General features: G+C 45.2%; 1 protein-coding gene across 1 annotated transcript in view; it reads left to right on the top strand.

The window, feature by feature from the left end:
• The first annotated feature begins 1,936 nt into the window (after window positions 1–1,936).
• LOC138674243 (gonadotropin-releasing hormone II receptor-like) overlaps window positions 1,937–22,107 on the top strand; it is a 67,352-nt gene continuing 47,181 nt past the window's right edge. Inside the window, exon 1 of the mRNA XM_069762137.1 lies at window positions 1,937–2,609. Coding sequence (XP_069618238.1) covers window positions 2,576–2,609 — 34 coding nt within the window. The 5' untranslated portion in view covers window positions 1,937–2,575. The remainder of the gene's footprint in view (window positions 2,610–22,107) is intronic.

A 22,107-nucleotide genomic window follows, 5' to 3' on the forward strand; every position in this document is an offset into this window, starting at 1 on the left:
TTAGCGGTGTGCCTTTTTTAAAAAAAAACTTTTTTAGATGTTTTATTTTACTTTTTTTTTACTTAGTCCCACTGTGGGACATGTATAGTTTTTATTTTGATCACTTGTTTCATACACTGCTGTACTCATGACTGACTGACTGTACTGACTGGTGCCTGTGAGACTCAGCCTATCACATGACCTCAGGATATCATGGTAACCATCGGGACCCACGATTCTCATTGCGGGGGTCTGATGTTTACTAAGGGGGTCTTGTAACCCCCTTGCAACAACTTAAATACCGCTGTTGCAATTGACAGTGATATTTAAGGGGTTAATTGACCCCGATCGGTTGCAAAACCGTCCGGCATCAGTACTGCGGGAATCGCCGCTGCTCAGCTGCACTATACTGTTATTCCTCAGCACCATTAAAAAGTGGCGCTGAGGAATAAGTAAGAAGAAATAGCCCTTATGAGACCATATGCTGGTGCGGTTGGCCCTGGGTACCTCCTAATGCAGGACAATGCCAGACCTCATGTGGCTAGAGTATGTCAACAGTTCCTGCAAGATGAAGGCATTGAAGCTATGGACTGGCCCGCCCATTCCCCAGACCTGAATCCGATTGAACACATCTGGGACATCATGCCTCGCACCATCCACCAATGTCACGTTGCACCACAGACTGTCCAGGAGTTGGCGGATGCTTTAGTCCAGGTCTAGGAGGAGATCCCTCAGGAGACCATCCGCTGCCTCATCAGGAACATGCCCAGGCATTGTAGGGAAGGTTATACAGGCACGTGGAGGCCACACGCACTACTGAGCATCATTTCCTTGTCTTGAGGCATGTCCACTGAAGTTGGATTAGCCTGTAACTTCATTTTCCACTTTGATTCTGGGCATCATTCCAACTCCAGACCTCTGTGGGATATTAGTTGTGATTTACGTTGATAATTTTTAGGTTTTATTTTTCTCAACACATTCCACTATGTAATGAATAAAGATTTACAACTGGAATATTTCATTCAGTGATATCTAGGATGTGGGATTTTAGTATTCCCTTTATTTTTTTGAGCACTGTATTTGTTTTCCCTAAAATACAAAGGAAATGTGTCATCTTTAACTTTAGGCCTTTTTAGAGATCATTTCATCATCAACTTAACTTCAAAATAACAGTAATTTTGAAAAGGGGTGCCCAAACTTATGCATGCCACTGTAGACCTCTTAATACATTTGTATTATCTTAACCTGTAAATTCTTCTGTAGTTTATGCTAAATTTGTCAGGCCATGTGAAGCATCTTCCTCCCTCTGTGCGCCGCTTACTCTTTTGAAAAGACGCAAGAGCGATTTAAAAAACAATACAAAAAAACATAATGCAAAGCACAGGTACTCCAAAATTTCCTACTTTTAGACAATATAATAAGTCATTCCCGCTGCAGAACCATTATAGAGATACAATAGAGCCGTAATATGGTTTTGTGCGAACATACTTTTATATTGCACTGAAGCTGTGGTTTCTTCATAATACCTTTAGCATCTGAAAAGTTTCCAATCTCGACTTTCTAGGCAGGATGAATAAACTTCAATAATTTAATTTTAATAACATTCTGACATGGGACTGATATATTACCACACGTTGCGTAGCTGGATAAATATTAAATTTGGTATTGTATCCCTATATAAAATATTATTGAAAGCTTGAAGGCTATTTCTTTTATAATTGGTTTACCCTCCCTACATGATACCAGCACCGGAGCAATTCTCGGGGGGCTTTAATAATTCTATAGAAGCAGAAGAATTTTTGTTCTTAAATGAATGAAAAGATAGATGAAGATAGATGAGTAGCAGGCGTTCACATTGACTCATTTACACACGACCAGAAGATGTACTGCAGGTATGTGACATCACAGTCCTCAGCCCTCTTGGAAGAAAATCAGCTCCTTGCTTCATTCCTACTCCAGCTCCGAAGAGGTCCAGTTCATCTCTGCATCTCCGGCTCTTACTAACTTAGCAGATCCAACCAAGACTATAAAAATGATTTATTAGATTATTAGTTGCCTGGTTATTTCAATATTTTATCAATCCACCTGGATTATAAAATCTGAATATTAAAGAGGTAGTTGCTGCAGAGCTGTGGTACTGCACATCTGCTGAACCCTGATCTCATACAAATGTACATTAACACCTGATCAAGGAGGCAGGGAACTGAAAGCACATGCAACATAATGATGCTGAGGTGCAAAGACATGGAGAGGTCTGGCTGACATTTCCAAAGGAACAGCTGATAAGTAAAGGAGCAGGGAGCTCTTTGTGACTCCAAATTTTGGATTTTCAGGAAAACAACATACCGCACATTGGTCTTGCGAAATAACTTCTAAAGCTTTGAGAAGAATAGCACTTTAAGACTTTTGCATTGTATAATTCTATTTTCTTGCTGGATACAAGTTGCTTCCTGGGCTCATAAGCGCACGTGTGATATGACCAAGTACCATGCCCCAGCCTCAGATTTAGTGTAAAGGGGCTTTGTTAAGGGTGACAAACTGCCATTCTCCTATCCAGCTGATTGTGTTGAGAAGATTGCGCTTGTCACATCTCTGTATGGCTCTGGAAATCCATCAACAGCCAATAAAAGGTAAGAAATATTGCTTATACCACATTATCACATAGAGTATAATATATAGATTTAATGAATAAAATATTTTCTTAATTCTTACTGAATAAACTCTGTGATGTAATAATATATACTGAGTGAGAAATTACTTGTAGTGGGGACTGTTCACACAATAAATCATCTCCATCAATATCTTTCACCGTATGCTGATCAGAATCTTAAGGATATGTTCACACGTGGGGTACAACATGTTCAGTTTGTTGAAAATTTTTACTGCATTTCTTTTTATCATTCATTTAAAATCATTTTGAACTTCGATTAAAAAGTGAGTTTCGGTTTACAAGCAGTACCATATTGTGTTCTTTTTTTGAACAGTAAGTTTTTAGTGAAAATTTAAACATCACAGATTTAAAGCATTGCAAAAAGCAATAATGCAAACATATATAGTGTTTTTTATATTGATAGTTGTAGGATTATTTTCTAGCAGATAAAATATTACTTTTACAGGATTATTTCTCTTTTTTTTAATTCACGTTTTAGTAATGCAGCTTTGCTCAGAGAAATATGTGCTCAGACTGGTGCAAACCTTCCCGCTACATTGCTTGCATACATTTCAAAAACCTGACCGGCACATCCAAACATAGACTCAGTGTGAACAGGTGCTGAACCTAGAGTCGCCAACTCGTATATAGTTAAGTAAATAAGGCAGCACACTGCAGCGCTAGAACATACAAACTTGAAAAAGGAAATTTGAACTGCATTACTGCACTAGAAATATGAAAAATGAGAGCTTTTAGCGCATAAAAATTGCCAATTTTATGTGTACCTGGTAGCCCCTTTACGGCATCTCTCTTATACCAGGTCCTACACTTGCCTTACCTCGCTGAGAATAAACGTCTCCATCTGAATGGGTACATGTGAAACCTCTTCCTAGACCAAAATTCTCTCTCTCTGTGGAGGGGTATCGGACCTGCTGTAATTAAAACACCTGTGGCTAGGAGGCGGAGTGCACGATCACAAGGCTAGAGAATACATTTCAAAAACCTGACCGGCACATCCAAACATAGACTCAGTGTGAACAGGTGCTGAACCTAGAGTCGCCAACTCGTATATAGTTAAGTAAATAAGGCAGCACACTGCAGCGCTAGAACATACAAACTTGAAAAACAAAATTTGAACTGCATTACTGCACTAGAAATATGAAAAATGAGAGCTTTTAGCGCATAAAAATGGCCAATTTTATGTGTACCTGGTAGCCCCTTTACGGCATCTCTCTTATACCAGGTCCTACACTTGCCTTACCTCGCTGAGAATAAACGTCTCCATCTGAATGGGTACATGTGAAACCTCTTCCTTCCTTTAACTTAACTTAACATTGCTTGCATAGACATTGTCACCCAGAATGGTTGATATCACATATGTGTCCATAGTATTTATTATGCAATCATTTATTCATTGGTCGCTTATTAATTAAAGGGAACCTGTCACCCCGTTTTTTCAGATTGAGCTATAAGTACTGTTAAATAGGGCCTGCGCTGTGCGTTACTATAGTGTATGTAGTGTACCCTGATTCCCCATGTATGCTGAGAAATACATTACCAATGTCGCCGTTTTCGCCTGTCAATCAGGCTGGTCTGGTCAGGTGGGCGTGTTCACAGCGCTCTTTTCTTCTCCAGCTTTCCGTTGGTGGCGTAGTGGTGTGCGCATGTCCAAGGTCCGAATTCCCTGCGCCCACGTGAAGACACAGTGCGCGATCTGCGCTGTAATCCCTTGCATCGGTGGGGGCGGCCATCTTCCTGGGGCCGCGCGTGCACAGATGGAGTGCTCTGCTGCATGGGGCTTCAGGAAAATGGCCGCGGGATGCCGCGCGTGCGCATTAGAGATCGCGGCGGCCATTTTCCCAAAGCCGAGTTTGCATCTCGGCTTTGGAAAAATGGCCGCCGCGATCTCTAATGCGCACGCGCGGCATCCCGCGGCCATTTTCCTGAAGCCCCGTGCAGCAGAGCACTCCATCTGCGCACGCGCGGCCCCAGGAAGATGGCCGCCCCCACCGATGCAAGGGATTACAGCGCAGATCGCGCACTGTGTCTTCACGTGGGCGCAGGGAATTCGGACCTTGGACATGCGCACACCACTACGCCACCAACGGAAAGCTGGAGAAGAAAAGAGCGCTGTGAACACGCCCACCTGACCAGACCAGCCTGATTGACAGGCGAAAACGGCGACTTTGGTAATGTATTTCTCAGCATACATGGGGAATCAGGGTACACTACATACACTATAGTAACGCACAGCGCAGGCCCTATTTAACAGTATTTATAGCTCAATCTGAAAAAACGGGGTGACAGGTTCCCTTTAAATACTTATATGTCCACTATACTTTATTGAAGGTCCCTACTCCCAGTTGGGGTCTTCAGTTTTGGACTCACATATTCTGATATTGATGACCTATTCTATGAATAGTTCATCAGTATTACAGTAATGTATAACCCCTTTAGGCCGGTTTCACACGTCAGTGGCTCCGGTACGTGAGGTGACAGTTTCCTCACATACCGGAGCCACTGACACACGTAGACACATTCAAATCAATGCATCTGTGCAGATGTCATTGATTTTTTGCAGACCTTATCTCCGTGTGCCAAACACGGAGACATGTCAGTTTTCGTGGGAGCGCACGGATTACACGGACCCATTAAAGTCAATGGGTCCGTGTAAAACACGTACCGCACATGGACGTTGTCCGTGTGCAGTCCGTGTGCTGTGCACGAGACAGCACTATAGTAAGCGCTGTCCCCCTCACTGGTGCTGAAGCCGCGATTCATATCTTCTCTGCAGCAGCGTTCGCTGTAAAGAAGATATGAATAATCCTTTTTTTTTGTACATTTACAGTGATGAATATGCGGCTCCACCCCTATGGGAGGTGGAGCCGCATATTCATGACTGTAATCGGCGGCCCCACGTGACCGCTCATACAGTAGAAGGTGCGGCCAGGACAGGAAGCAGCGCCAGCCAGCGAGAGAGCCGGGTGAGTATTTTAATAACAGCGGGTGGGCGCACAAAGGGTGGGAGGGGGGTGGGGACATGGACCTTTATTTTAAACACAAGAAACAAAAAAAAAGGATTATTCATATCTTCTTTCCAGCAAACGCTGCTGCAGAGAAGATATGAATCGCGGCTTCAGCACCAGATGCAGGGGACAGCGCTAAACTTTAGCACTGTCTCCTGCACGGTGCGTGTGGTACCCAGTGGGCACACGGGCGGCACACGTGTGCCGCACGTGTGCCACACTGATGTGCCACAGAAACACACGGACACGGATAATTCCGGTACCGATTTTTCCAGTACCGGAATTATCTGGATGTGTGGGACTGCCCTTAAAGATAGTACTTGGGCTTAAAAAGAATAATGAACTCCGGTGACCTCAGCTATGAACTTTGGTGACCTTTCTCACATTAGCACTACACACTGTAGGAGCATAATCACATTTCTGTCTCAGTGTGTTCTGGTTGGCGTGGAAAGCGAGCGGTGGCATCATTCATGGATTATCGTCAGACAGGTGAGGAATATGGTGTGTTATTATTTTTTGTCTTTTATAAGGGACATAAGCATCAATGGATTATCGGTGGACAGGTGAGGAATATGGCGTTTTATTAATTCTGATCTTTTACTGTTGACATGGTCAGCGTTCAGCGGAACGGGGAGTAAAACTTTGCTTGTTTACTTTTTGTGATATAAATGTTTAACCCCTTAGCGACCGCCGATACGCCTTTTAACGGCGGCCCCTAAGGGTACTTAAACCACAGCGCCGTTAATTAACGGCGCTGTGGAAAAAGTACATAGCGCCCCCCAGAGGCCGATTTTCTCCGGGGTCTCGGCTGCCGGGGGTAGCCGAGACCCCAGAGAACATGATTCGGGGGTTTTTTAACCCTCCCCGCATTTGCGATCGCCGGTAATTAACCGTTTACCGGCGATCGCAAAAAAAAAAAAAAAACGCGATCTCTTTTTAATTTCTCTGTCCTCCGATGTGATCGCACATCGGAGGACAGAGAAAAGGGGTCCCAGGTGGCCCCCCAATACTCACCTAGCTCCCCCGATGCTCCTCGTGTCTCCTGGTGGGCGCCGCCATCTTCAAAATGGCGGGCACATGCGCAGTGCGCTCGCCGGCCGGCACCGGGAGAATCTTTGGGGTCTCGGCTGCCGGGGGTAGCCGAGACCCCAAAGAGCATGATCGGGGTCGGTATTACCGACCCCTGTTTTGCGATCGCCGGTAATTAACTGTTTACCGGCGACCGCAAAAAAAAAAAAAAAAGTAAAGTGTAATTCTCTGTCCTCTGATGTGATCGCACATCAGAGGACAGAGAAATAGGGGGATTCGGGGACCCTAGCATACTCACCTAGGTCCCTGGATCCTCTTGCTGCTCCTCCTGGCCGCCGGCAGAAGAAAATGGCGGGCGCATGCCCAGTGCGCCCGCCATCTGTCTCCATCTGCCGGCCGGCAGGAGAACAGCAGTTGGGGCTAAAATTAGGGTTAGGGTTAGGGGTAGGGTTAGGGGTAGGGTTAGGGGTAGGGTTAGGGTTAGGGGTAGGGTTAGGGGTAGGGTTAGGGGTAGGGGTAGGGTTAGGGTTAGGGTTAGGGGTAGGGTTAGGGTTAGGGGTAGGGTTAGGGTTAGGGGTAGGGTTAGGGGTAGGGGTAGGGTTAGGGCTAGGGTTAGGGCTAGGGTTGGGGCTAAATTTAGGGTTAGGGTTGGGGCTAAATTTAGGGTTAGGGTTGGGGCTAAATTTAGGGTTAGGCTTCTTTCACACTTACGTCGGTACGGAGCCGTCGCAATGCGTCGGCCCGACATACCGACGCACGTTGTGAAAATTGTGCACAACGTGGGCAGCAGCTGTAATTTTTCAAAGCATCCGCTGCCCAATCTATGTCCTGGGGAGGAGGGGGCGGAGTTACGGCCACGCATGCGCGGTCAGAAATGGCGGATGCGACGTACAAAAAAACATTTCATTGAACTTTTTTTGTGCCGACGCTCCGCCAAAACACAACTGATCCAGTGCACGACGGACGCGACGTGTGGCCATCAGTCACGATCCGTCGGCAATACAAGTCTATGGGCAAAAAACGCATCCTGCGGGCACATTTGCAGGATCCGTTTCTTGTCCAAAACGACGGATTGCGACGGAATGCGAAATGACGCAAGTGTGAAAGTAGCCTTAGGGCTAGGGTTAGGGTTGGGGCTAAAGTTAGGGCTAGGGTTGGGGCTAAAGTTAGGGTTAGAGCTGGGATTAGGGTTAGGGTTTGGATTAGGGTTGGTATTAGGGTTAGGGTTGGCATTAGGGTTACGCTTGGGATTAGGGTTAGGTTTGGGATTAGGGTTAAGGTTAGGGTTGTGATTAGGGGTGTATTGGGATTAGGGTTAGATTTGAGGTTAGGGTTGAGATTAGGATTAGGGGTGTGTTGGATTTAGGGTTTTGATTAGGGTTATGGTTAGGGTTGACATTAGGGTTGTTTTGGGGTAAGGTCTGTGATTATGGTTAGGGTTAGTGATTAGGATTATGGATCAGGTTGGGATTAGGGTTAGGGGTGTGTTGGGGTTAGGGTTGGAGCTAGAATTGGGGGGGTTTCCACTGTTTAGGTACATCAGGGGGTCTCCAAACACGACAGCCAATTTTGCGCTCAAAAAGTCAAATGGTGCTCCCTCCCTTCTGAGCTCTGCCGTGTGCCCAAACAGTGGGTTACCCCCACATATGGGGCATCAGCGTACTCGGGATAAATTGGACAACAACTTCTGGGGTCCAATTTCTCTTGTTACTCTTGTGAAAATAAAAACTTGGGGGCTACAATATCTTTTTTGTGGAAAAAAAATATTTTTTATTTTCACAACTCTGCATTCTAAACTTCTGTGAAGCACTTGGGCATTCAAAGTTCTCACCACACATCTAGATAAGTTCCTTGGGGGGTCTAGTTTCCAAAATGGGGTCACTTGTGGGGGGTTACTACAGTTTAGGTACATCAGGGGCTCTGCAATCGCAACATAATGCCCACAGACCATTCTATCAAAGTCTGCATTCCAAAAAGGCGCTCCTTCCCTTCCGAGCTCTGCCGTGCGCCCAAACAGTGGTTTACCCCCACATCAGCGTACTCGGGATAAATTGGACAATAACTATTGCAGTCCAATTTCTCCTGTTACCCTTGTGAAAATAAAAACTTGGGGGCTACAATATCTTTTTTGTGGAAAAAAAAATATTTTTTATTTTCACGACTCTGCATTCTAAACTTCTGTGAAGCACTTGGGCATTCAAAGTTCTCACCACACATCTAGATAAGTTCCTTGGGGGGTCTAGTTTCCAAAATGGGGTCACTTGTGGAGGGTTTCTACTGGTTAGGTACATCAGGGGCTCTGCAAACGCAACATAATACCCGCAGACCATTCTATCAAAGTCTGCATTCCAAAACGGCGCTCCTTCCTTCCGAGCTCTGCCGTGCGCCCAAACAGTGGTTTACCCCCACATATGGGGTACCAGCATACTCAGGACAAATTGGACAATAACATTTGGGGTCCAATTTCTCTTGTTGCCCTTGTGAAAATAAAAACTTGGGGGCTAAAATATCTTTTTTGTGGAAAAAAAAAAAATTTATTTTCACGGCTCTGCATTATAAATTTCTGTGAAGCACTTGGGCATTCAAGGTTCTCACCACACATCTAGATAAGTTCCATGGGGGGTCTAGTTTCCAAGATGGGGTCACTTGTGGGGGATTTCTACTGTTTAGGCACATCAGGGGCTCTCCAAACGCGACATGGCGTCCGATCTCAATTCCAGCCAATTCTACATTGAAAAAGTAAAACGGCACTCTTTCTCTTCCAAGCTCTGCGGTGCGCCCAAACAGTGGTTTACCCCCACATATTGGGTATCGACGTACTCAGGAGAAATTGCACAACAACTTTAGTGGTCTAATTTCTCCTGTTACCCTTGTGAAAATAAAAATTTGTGGGCAAAAAGATCATTTTTGTAGAAAAAATGCAATTTTTTTTTTCACGGCTCTACGTTATAAACTTCTGTGAAGCACATGGGGGTTCAAAGTGCTCGCCACACATCTAGATAAGTTCCTTAAGGGGTCTAGTTTCCAAAATGGTGTCACTTGTGGGGGGTTTCCACTGTTTAGGCACATCAGGGGCTCTCCAAACGCGACATGGCGTCCAATCTCAATTCCAGCCAATTGTACATTGAAAAAGTAAAACGGCGCTCCTTCACTTCCAAGCTCTGCGGTGCGCCCAAACAGTGGTTTACCCTCGCATATGGGGTATCGACGTATTCAGGAGAAATCGCACAACAACTTTTGTGGTCTAATTTCTCCTGTTACCCTTGTGAAAATAAGAATTTGTGGGCGAAAAGATCATTTTTGTGTAAACAAAAGCGATTTTTTATTTTCACGGCTCTACGTTATAAACTTCTGTGAAGCACTTGGGGGTTCAAAGTGCTCACCACACATCTAGATAAGTTCCTTAAGGGGTCTAGTTTCCAAAATGGTGTCACTTGTGGGGAGTTTCCACTGTTTAGGCACATCAGGGGCTCTCTAAACGTGACATGGCGTCCGATCTCAATTCCAGCCAATTCTGCATTGAAAAAGTCAAACGGCGCTCCTTCACTTCCAAGCTCTGCGGTGCGCCCAAAAAGTGGTTTACCCCCACATATGGGGTATTGGCGTATTCAGGAGAAATTGCATAACAAAATTTATGGTTACATTTCTGTTTTTACACTTGTGAAAATAAAAAAAATGGTTCTGAATTAAGATGTTTGCAAAAAAAAGTTAAATGTTCATTTTTTCCTTCCACATTGTTTCAGTTCCTGTGAAGCACGTAAAGGGTTAATAAACTTCTTGAATGTGGTTTTGAGAACCTTCAGGGGTGTAGTTTTTAGAATGGTGTCACACTTCATTATTTTCTATCATATAGACCCCTCAAAATGACTTCAAATGTGATGTGGTCCCTAAAAAAAAATGGTGTTGTAAAAATGAGAAATTGCTGGTCAACTTTTAACCCTTATAACTCCCTAACAAAAAAAAATTTTGTTTCCAAAATTGTGCTGATGTAAAGTAGACATGTGGGAAATGTTATTTATTAACTATTTTTCGTGACATATCTCTCTGATTTAAGGGCATAAAAATACAAAGTTTGAAAATTGCAAAATTTTAAAAATTTTCGCCATATTTCCGTTTTTTTCATAAATAATCGCAAGTAATATCGAAGAAATGTTACCACTAACATGAAGTACAATATGTCACGAAAAAACAATCTCAGAATCAGCGGGATCCGTTGAAGCGTTCCAGAGTTATAACCTCATAAAGTGACAGTGGTCAGAATTGCAAAAATTGGCCTGGTCATTAAGTACCAAATTGGCTCTGTCACTAAGGGGTTAAAAGAGGGTTTGAAGTTTTTATTTCAAATCAATGACTTTATTCTTGCTGTGCCTTTATTACAATCTGACTATGGGGTTAGGATGCCTCTCTATTACTAACCCCTGGGCTTGATGTCAGCCGCCATAAAACAGCTGACATCAACCCCAAACTTATGACCCCACTTGCCACCACACCAAGGCAAGTGGGAAGGACCTGGTACAATTGGCACATCTAATAGAAGCAATTTTTAGACTTGGGAGGGTCAATATCCATGGCTCCTTACCAGTCTGAGAATACCAGCCCCCAGCTGTCTACTTTAGGTTGGCTGGTTGTCAAAAATGGGGGGGACACTACACAGTTATTTTAAATTATTTATGTAAATAATTTAAAAATACAGCTTGGACCTGTGCTGGCTATCAAAAATAGAGGGGAACCCACACCATTTTTTTATTTCTTGCACAGGTGCCTGCTGATGAAAACTCGCATCAGCCTTGCTACTATCAGTGAGAGCTGGTGTTGGATGATGGGATTAGTACTCTTAAGGCCAGTCTCACACGTCCAGATAATTCCGGTACCGGAAAAATCGGTACGGGAATTATCCGTGTCAGTGTGTCCGTGTGCTTACCATGAACATCAGTGTGGCACACGTGCGGCAGCCGTGTGCCGCCCGTGTGCCAACTGGGTACCACACGGACCGTGCAGGAGACAGCGCTACAAGTAAGCGCTGTCCCCTGCATCTGGTGCTGAAGCCGCCATTCATATCTTCTTTCCAGCAGCGTTCGCTGGCTAGAAGATATGAAAAATCCTTTTTTTTCCCGTGTTTAAAATAACGATCCCTGTCTCCATCCCCCTCCCACTTTTGTGCCCCCCCCCCCCCCCCGCTGTTACTAAAATACTCACCCGGCTCCTTCGCAGCGTCCTGTCCTCACCACACCTTCTCCTGTATGAGCGGTCATGTGGTGCCGCCCATTACAGTCATGAATATGCGGCTCCACCCCTCTTCTAGCCAGCGAACGCTGCTGGAAAGAAGATATGAATGGCGGCTGAGTAGGTACAATTGTAACTATTCCGTTTTAAAATTGCAATAAGTTTTTTTTCTCGAAAAGCCGTAGAGGGCTGAAATTTCGTGACATCTCTGCAGTTTTGGTCCAGAATATATTGGCCAAATTTCAATAAAATATATATGAAGGTACAATTGTACCTCTGCAACCTGTTAACGTTGTAAAATTATGCAGCCTGATGAAGGTTAACCGGCAGTAATGAACTTAATGATCAGAGCCACCGGTGTTTCTTACACTATCGCACAAATGACAGCGTGGGAAACACTTGATGTTTGGGCTGCCGAATCCGAACAGTAACAATGGACTTCCTGGAGAAATCCATGTTCAGGGTCCGTGCACGGACTTAAGCCATTCGGTATGGACCTCAAAATTTACTGTTTGGGTTCACCCATCATATGCTTCATAACACATGTCTTTCCTTGTCACATTTTTCCTTTTTTACATATAAAACAAAACCTCTTTGAGATGACGGCCCCGAATCAAAGCAATTTTACCAGAATTGGCGGCCTGTACAAATTATGCGCTAACTCCGCTCACAAAGTACTTTCTGACGCTGCACTGGTGTTAGGACGTAATCTTTCATTGCAGGAGCCTCAGCATGCAGTAGTGAACGCTGTGCGTGTGCGCTCACAAAGCAAAAATAAATTAAAAAGGCTGGTGGCCATCAAAACACAGCTGCCGGCCCAAGCACTGTGATCTCTAGGAATCTGCCTGGGGGCCAGAGAAAGGGTCATTGTGGGACATAATTGGCCCAGGGGTCTGAGACTCCCCACTCCTGCTTTAGCCTGTCATGAAGGACACTTGTGTGTATTTTGGTTAACAAGTGTTACTTAGTAAAATCACCTGTTTGTGGATGCCCAGTGTTTCCTTAAATAAAAGGAAGTCACAGACAGGAGATAGGTAAAAGCCTAGCTTATTAAATAGTGAAAATAACATGCACCTTCAAGGGGAATACTAGTGTTTTGTAAATATGCCTAAGCTTTGTGCAATTAAAATGTCCATGACTTTTCTAATATATATCCTCAGCATAAAGCCTAACCATCTGTAGAAACACAGGGGGTCGAGGGGCGCCCAGGTCCGCTAGCCGAAACCGCATGGACCAGGGATCGTCCGGCGAATGCCTGCTTTCCCTTTAACGTGGACATAATGCTACTCAGGCAATGCAGGGTGAGGATAAAACAGTGTGGTAATGCTTTATTGAATCACAAAACAGGTAGATAACACATAGAACAGTCCCAACAAAATACCAACAAGATGTTGCACATTACGGAGCCTCACCCTTCCGCTGACCTGCTGGTATAATGGCAGATGTTACGTCAGAGCTCCCAGGGTTGGCTACCCCACCTGTGGTCAGGGTTGCCACTAGAAATTTCGGGGCCCCATACTGGCAAAATTTTCGGGGCCCTGTTGAGACTCCACCCAGGCTCCTCCCCAGCCCCGCCTCCACTCCTCTAACTGTCCACAGTCCCACGGCTCTCTCTTGGAAAAACTCCACTTCTCACCTATCACACATTAACAGTTCCTATCACCAGATCACACATATATCCGGCAGCTTTTGTTTTGGCCAAAATATTTTTTAAGCCGCCACCATAACACGGTAGACACTTTTTGGCCGGGCCCTACTCTGCTGTAACCTAATAAATATTTGTTAAAATATGCAATGCAATTTAGGTATATTTTTATTTATTTTTCAATTTTTAAAATGACCAATAATATAACATACAACGAACAAATACTGCTACACCATGTCCAGACCACATATTACCACCACAGTGATCGAATAATATCACATACAAGGGACAAATACCACAACACCATGACCAGCCCACATATTGCCACCAGTGACCAAATAATATCACATACAAGGGACAAATACCACAGCACCATGACCAGACCACATATTACCACCACAAAGTGACCAAATAGCACATACAAGGGACAAATACCGAAACACCATGTCCAGACCACATATTACCACCACATAGTGCCTGAATACTACAATACTGATCAGTAATAAAAAAATACAATACTAACACCATAAGTGCCATTATACACAGGAGACCTGAACTTAGTATGCAGTGTCTGTGTACAGGTAATACAGTGATCACTGGTGACATTATACACGGGAGGTCTGTATTAAGTATACAGTGTATATTGTCAGTGTATAGGATACACACTGACACCCCAGTGATGTCTCTAGGTGAAGTCCTTCATCTTTGTTTTTTATCTTTCATCCAGCACAGACTGCCATCACTTCTTCCAGCCAGAGCTCGTCTCTGCAGGAAATAACAGTTATTTTGAGCTCCGCTTGCAGAACACATTAATTAATTTTTCCCAACTTCTACATTACACCACATGAAGAAAAAAAGGCGACATAGTATCACTCTACACAGTAACAGGACCGCCCCCCCCATTTCAAACAGTATACTCAAAAAATAAAATAAATACATCATGGCAGTAATAATATCTCTTAACCCCTTCATGACCCAGCCTATTTTGACCTTAAAGACCTTGCCGTTTTTTGCAATTCTGACCAGTGTCCCTTTATGAGGTAATAACTCAGGAACGCTTCAATGGATCCTAGCGGTTCTGAGATTGTTTTTTCGTGACATATTGGGCTTCATGTTAGTGGTAAATTTAGGTCAATAAATTCTGTGTTTATTTGTGATAAAAACGGAAATTTGGCGAAAATTTTGAAAATTTCGCAATTTTCACATTTTGAATTTTTATTCTGTTAAACCAGAGAGGTATGTGACACAAAATAGTTAATAAATAACATTTCCCACATGTTTACTTTACATCAGCACAATTTTGGAAACAAAATTTTTTTTTGCTAGGAAGTTATAAGGGTTAAAATTTGACCAGCGATTTCTCATTTTTACAACGAAATTTACAAAACCATTTTTTTTAGGGACCACCTCACATTTGAAGTCAGTTTGAGAGGTCTATATGGCTGAAAATACCCAAAAGTGACACCATTCTAAAAAATGCACCCCTCAAGGTGCTCAAAACCACATTCAAGAAGTTTATTAACCCTTCAGGTGCTTCACAGCAGCAGAAGCAACATGGAAGGAAAAAATGAACATTTAACTTTTTAGTCACAAAAATGATTTTTCAGCAACAATTTTTGTATTTTCCCAATGGTAAAAGGAGAAACTGAACCACGAAAGTTGTTGTCCAATTTGTCCTGAGTACGCTGATACCTCATATGTGGGGGTAAACCACTGTTTGGGCACACGGCAGGGCTTGGAAGGGAAGGAGCGCCATTTGACTTTTTGAATGAAAAATTGGCTGCACTCTTTAGCGGACACCATGTCAAGTTTGGAGAGCCCCCGTGTGCCTAAAAATTGGAGCTCCCCCACAAGTGACCCCATTTTGGAAACTAGACGCCCCAAGGAACTTATCTAGATGCATAGTGAGCGCTTTAAACCCCCAGCTGCTTCACAAATTGATCCGTAAAAATGAAAAAGTACTATTTTTTCACAAAAAAAATTCTTTTAGCCTCAATTTTTTCATTTTCACATGGACAACAGGATAAAATGGATCCTAAAATTTGTTTGGCAATTTCTCCTGAGCACACCGATACCTCACATGTGGGGGTAAACCACTGTTTGGGCACATGGTAAGGCTCGGAAGGGAAGGAGCGCCATTTGACTTTTTGAATGAAAAATTATCTCCATCGTTAGCGGACACCATGTCGCGTTTGGAGAGACCCTGTGTGCTTAAACATTGGAGCTCCCCCACAAGTGACCCCATTTTGGAAACTGGACCCCCCAAGGAACTTATCTAGATGCCTAGTGAGCACTTTAAACCCTCAGGTGCTTCACAAATTGTTCCGTAAAAATGAAAAAGTGCTTTTTTTTTCACAAAAAAATTCTTTTCGCCTCAATTTTTTCATTTTCACATGGGCAATAGGATAAAATGGATCCTAAAATTTGTTGAGCAATTTCTCCCGAGTACGCCGATACCTCATATGTGGGGGTAAACCACTGTTTGGGCACACGGCAGGGCTCGGAAGGGAAGGCGCGCCTTTTGACTTTTTGAATGGAGAATTAGCTCCATTTGTTAGCGGACACCATGTCGCATTTGGAGATCCCCTGTGTGCCTATGCAATGGAGCTCCCCCACAAGTGACCCCATTTTGGAAACTAGACCCCCCAAGGAACTTATCTAGGTGCATACTGAGCACTTTAAACCCCCAAGTGCTTCACAGAAGTTTATAATGCAGGGCCATGAAAATAAAAAATAATTTTTCTTTTCTCAAAAATGATTTTTTAGCCTGGAATTTCCTATTTTGCCAATGGTAATAGGAGAAATTGGACCACAAATGTTGTTGTCCAGTTTGTCCTGAGTATGCTGATACCCCATATGTGGGGGTAAACCACTGTTTGGGCGCACGGGAGGGCTCCGAAGGGAAGGCACGCCATTTGGCTTTTTAAATGGAAAATTAGCTCCAATCATTAGCGGACACCATGTCGCGTTTGGAGAGCCCCTGTGTGCCTAAACATTAGAGATCCCCCACAAATGACCCCATTTTGGAAACTAGACCCCCAAAGGAACTAATCTAGATGTGTGGTGAGCACTTTTAACCCTCAAGTGCTTCACAGAAGTTTATAACGCAGAGCCATGAAAAAAAAAAAAAATCTTTTCTCAAAAATGATTTTTTAGCCCGCAATTTTTTATTTTCCCAAGGGTAACAGGAGAAATTTGACCCCAAAAGTTGTTGTCCAGTTTCTCCTGAGTACGCTGATACCCAATATGTGGGGGTAAACCACTGTTTAGGCACATGTTGGGGCTCGGAAGTGAAGAAGTGACGTTATGAAATGCAGACTTTGATGGAATGCTCTTCGGGCGTCACGTTGCGTTTGCAGAGCCCCTGATGTTGCTAAACAGTAGAAACCCCCCACAAGTGACCCCATTTTGGAAACTAGACCCCGAAAGGAACTTATCTAGATATGTGGTGAGCACTTTCAACCCCCAAGTGCTTTACAGAAGTTTATAACACAGAGCCGTGAAAATAATAAATACGTTTTCTTTACTCAAAAATAATTTTTTAGCCCAGAATTTTTTATTTTCCTAAGGGTTACAGGAGAAATTGGACCCCAAAAGTTGTTGTCCAGTTTCTCCTGAGTACGCTGATACCCCATGTGTGAGGGTAAACCACTGTTTGGGCACACGTCGGGGCTCAGAAGGGAAGTAGTGACTTTTGAAATGCAGACTTTGATGGAATGGTCTGCGGGCGTCACGTTGCGTTTGCAGAGCCCCTGGTGTGCCTAAACAGTAGAAACCCCACACAAGTGACCCCATTTTGGAAACTAGACCCCCCAAGGAACTTATCTAGATATGTGGTGAGCACTTTGAACCCCCAAGTGCTTCACAGACGTTTACAACGCAGAGCCGTGAAAATAAAAAATCATTTTTCTTTCCTCAAAAATGATGTTTTAGCAAGCAATTTTTTATTTTCTCAAGGGTAACAGTAGAAATTGGACCCCAGTAATTGTTGCGCAGTTTGTCCTGAGTATGCTGGTACCCCATATGTGGGGGTGAACCACTGTTTGGGCACACGTCGGGGCTCGGAAGTGAGGGAGCACCATTTGACTTTTTGAATACAAGATTGGCTGGAATCAATGGTGGCGCCATGTTGCGTTTGGAGACCCCTGATGATCCTAAACAGTGGAAACCCCTCAATTCTAACTCCAACACACCCCTAACCCTTATCCCAACTGTAGCCGTAACCCTAATCACAACCCTAACCCCAACACACCCGTAACCCCAACACACCCCTAACCCTAACCACAACCCTAATTCCAACCCAACCCTAGCCCTAAGGCTATGTGCCCCCGTTGTGGATTCGTGTGAGATATTTCCGCACCATTTTTGAAAAATCCGCGGGTAAAAGGCACTGCGTTTTACCTGCGGATTTACCGCGGATTTACCGCGGATTTCCAGTGTTTTTTGTCCGGATTTCACCTGCGGATTCCTATTGAGGAACAGGTGTAAAACGCTGCGGAATCCGCACAAAGAATTGACATGCTGCGGGAAATACAACGCAGCGTTTCCGCGCGGTATTTTCCGCAACATGGGCACAGCGGATTTGGTTTTCCATATGTTTACATGGTACTGTAAACCTGATGGAACACTGCTGCGGATCCGCAGCGGCCAATCCGCACCGTGTGCACATAGCCTAATTCTAAAGGTATGTGCACACGCTGCGGAAAACGCTGCGGATCCGCAGCATTTTCCCATGAGTTTACAGTTCAATGCAAACCTACGGGAAACAAAAATCGCTGTACACATGCTGCAGAAAAACTGCACGGAAACGCAGCGGTTTACATTCCGCAGCATGTCGCTTCTTTCTGCGGATTCCGCAGCGGTTTTACAACTGCTCAAATAGAAAATCGCAGTTGTAAAACCGCATTGAAATGCGCAGAAAAAACATGGTAAATCCGCCATAAATCCGCAGCGGTTTAGCACTGCGGATTTATCAAATCCGCAGCGGAAAAATCCGCAGAGGACCAGAATACGTGTGCACATACCGAAACCCTAACCCTACCCCTAACCCTACCCCTACCCCTAACCCTACCCCTAACCCTACCCCTAACCCTACCCCTAACCCTAACCCTACCCCTAACCCTACCCCTAACCCTAACCCTAACCCTAACCCTACCCCTAACCCTACCCCTAACCCTAACCCTACCCCTACCCCTAACCCTAGTTCTTACCCCAACCTTAGTGGAAAAAAAAAAAAAATTATTGTCCCTACCTATGGGGGTGACAAAGGGGATGGTGTCATTTACTTTTTTTTTTATTTTGATCACTGAGATAGGTTATATCTCAGTGATCAAAATTCACTCTGGAACGAATCTGCCGGCCGGCAGATTCGGCGGGCGCACTGCACATGCGCCCGCCATTTTGGAAGATGACGGCGCCCAGGCAGAAGACGGACGGGACCCCGGCTGGATCGGTAAGTATGATGGGGTGGGGGGGGGACCACGGGGGGGGGCGTCGGAGCACGGGGGGGGTGGATCGGAACACGGGGGGGGGGGGTGGATTGGAGCACGGACTGGGGGAACGCTGTGCGGGCAGGCGGATCGGAGCACGGGGGGGGGATCGCTGTGCGGGGGGGTGATCGCTGTGCGGGGGGGTGATCGGAGTGCGGGGGGGTTTGATTAGAGCACGGGGGGTGTGATTGGAGCACGGGGGGAGCGGGCAGGAGGACGGGGGAGCGGAGCACAGGACCGAGAAGAGCGGACCACAGATCGGGGGGCTGGGGGGGCGATCGGAGGAGTGGGGTGGGTGCACATTAGTGTGTCCAGCCATGGCCGATGATATTGCAGCATCGGCCATGGCTGGATTGTAATATTTCACCATTTTTTTAGGTGAAATATTACAAATCGCTCTGATTGGCAGTTTCACTTTCAACAGCCAATCAGAGCGATCGTAGCCACGAGGGGGTGAAGCCACCCCCCCTGGGCTAAACTACCACTCCCCCTGTCCCTGCAGATCGGGTGAAATGGGAGTTAACCCTTTCACCCGATCTGCAGGGACGCGATCATTCCATGACGCATATGCTGCGTCATGGGTCGGAATGGCACCGACTTTCATGACGCAGCGTATGCGTCAAAGGTCGGGAAGGGGTTAATTAGCCCCTATGGTAATAATATTCCCCATCCTAGCCCCGTGTGTCTCATTCCTGGCTTCAGCCATATGTTCTCCCATCCTTCCCTCATGAGTATTTATTCTGCCCCATATGATCTCCGCATCCTGCCCCATCTGTCGCCATCGTATCCATCCTGCCCCATCTGTCTCCAATCCTGCCCCCATGTCTTTCATCATGCCCCGTATCTCGATTCTGCCCCCTATGTCTCCAGTCATGCCCCCATGTCTGCAATCCTGCCCCGAGTCTCCATCCTGCCCCATCTGTCTCTAATCCTGCCCCCAGTGTCTCCAGTCATGCCCCCAGTGTCTCCAGTCATGCCCCCAGTGTCTCCAGTCATGTTCCCAGTGTCTCCAGTCATGCCCCCAGTGTCTCCAGTCATGCCCCAAGTGTCTCCAGTCATGTTCCCAGTGTCTCCAGTCATGCCCCCATGTCTCCAGTCATGCCCCGTATCACGCATTCTGCCCCATGTCCACTGTTGTGAGTTCTGTTTTTGGGCTCCCTCTGGTGGTTACTGATGGTACTGGGTGATTTGTGTTCTGTTGTCTCTGGTGTCCACCTGTTCTATTAGGATTTGGGAGTTTCCTATTTAACCGGGCTTTCTTGTCATTTCCCCGCCGGCTATCAAGGTTATCAGAGTGTTTTGTTACCTCAGCTTCTGGCTACAGTAATCTTCAGGACAAGCTAAGTTTTTGATTTTCTTGTTCCACGTTTTGCTTTATTTTTGTCTTGTCCAGCTTGCATATAATTGTTTCTTTGCTGCTGGTTGCTCTAGCGGGCTGTAATTGCTCCTCATGTTCCATGAGTTGGAACATGAGTTCAAGTAATTACAGGATGGTTTTTTTGAAGGGTTTTTTGCTGACCGCGCAGTTTACTTTTGTATCCTCTGCTATCTAGTTTTAGCGGGCCTCATTTTGCTGAATCTGTTTTCATACTGTGTATGTGCCTTCCTCTCATTTCACCGTCATTATATGTGGGGGGCTGCTATTTCTGTGGGGTATTTCTCTGGAGGCAAGAGAGGTCTGTGTTTCTTCTAATAGGGGAAGTAAGATCTTCGGCTGGTGCGAGACGTCTAGGATCAACGTAGGCACGTTCCCCGGCTATTGTTATTTGCGTGTTCAGGTTTAGGGTCGCCGTCAGCTCAGGTTCCATCACCCTAGAGCTCGTTGGTGCTTGTCCTTTTGTGATTCCCTGCCATTGGAATCATGACAGTATAGCCGGCCGAAATGTTTGGGCTGAAGTAGGAGGAAAAGTAGTCTGAGGAAGTTTTTTTTTTTTTTTTTTCTCTCCTCTGAGGTTGCTGCCTAGCCTTAATTGCAGCCTGGCTGATTTTTTTTTTCTTCCTCCTCTTAATCCTTGAATGGCTCTGACCTTAGCTGTTTATCATGGACGTCCAGAGTTTAGCTTCCAGCTTGAATAATCTTGCTGCTAAGGTTCAAAATATACAAGATTTTGTTGTACATGCTCCTATGTCTGAACCTAGAATTCCTATTCCAGAGTTCTTTGCTGGAGATAGATCTAGTTTTCTGAATTTTAGGAACAATTGCAAGCTGTTCCTTTCTTTGAAATCTCGCTCTTCTGGAGACCCTGCTCAGCAGGTTAAGATTATTATATCTTTCCTGCGGGGTGACCCTCAAAATTGGGCATTTGTCCCCATGTCTCACAGTGTTCCCCTGGTCACCCAGATCGCCGCTCTCAATAAAAAAAAATTCTTCTTACCTGGCTGCTCTCCTGCGGCGGGTGAAGCTCCCTCCATGCAGTTGAAGCGCACACTCGCTGGCGACTGACAATGACGTCAGACACCAGCAACGCGTGCGCTGCGGCTGACGTCAGCTGCCAGCCTCCGATTGGCTGGTGGCTGTTAACTATTGACGTGCAGGTGTGGGCCCGCACGTCAATAGTGTAAAAACTGCCGCAGCGCTGCTAAGGGCCCGGTCTAGCCTGCCGGTAGGGGCCCGGTGAGCAGATGAGATGGGGCCCAATGCGGGCCCCCGCTTTTATGTAAGCAATCCAGTGACACAGTGTGCCAGCAATCAGAGCACATACAGTGATTTGATAATAACCCAAAAACAATAGAACGAGCTCTGAGACGTGGAATCTCTGTAGACCGCAATACCTGAACCTATCCTAAACACAACTAAAGGCAGCTGTGGATTGCGCCTGTCACTACCTATGCAACTCGGCACAGCCTGAGGAGCTGACTAGCCTGAAGATAGAAAAACAAGCCTGACTTGCCTCAGAGAAATACCCCAAAGGAAAAGGCAGCCCCCCACATATAATGACTGTTAGCAAGATGAAAAGACAAACGTAGGGATGAAATAGATTCAGCAAAGTAAGGCCCGATATTCTAGATAGAGCGAGGATAGCAAAAAGAACTTTGCAGTCTACAAAAAACCCTAAAGCAAAAAAC

The sequence above is a fragment of the Ranitomeya imitator genome, chromosome 4 (assembly GCF_032444005.1).
Source record: "Ranitomeya imitator isolate aRanImi1 chromosome 4, aRanImi1.pri, whole genome shotgun sequence".
Taxonomy (NCBI): Eukaryota; Metazoa; Chordata; class Amphibia; order Anura; family Dendrobatidae; genus Ranitomeya; species Ranitomeya imitator.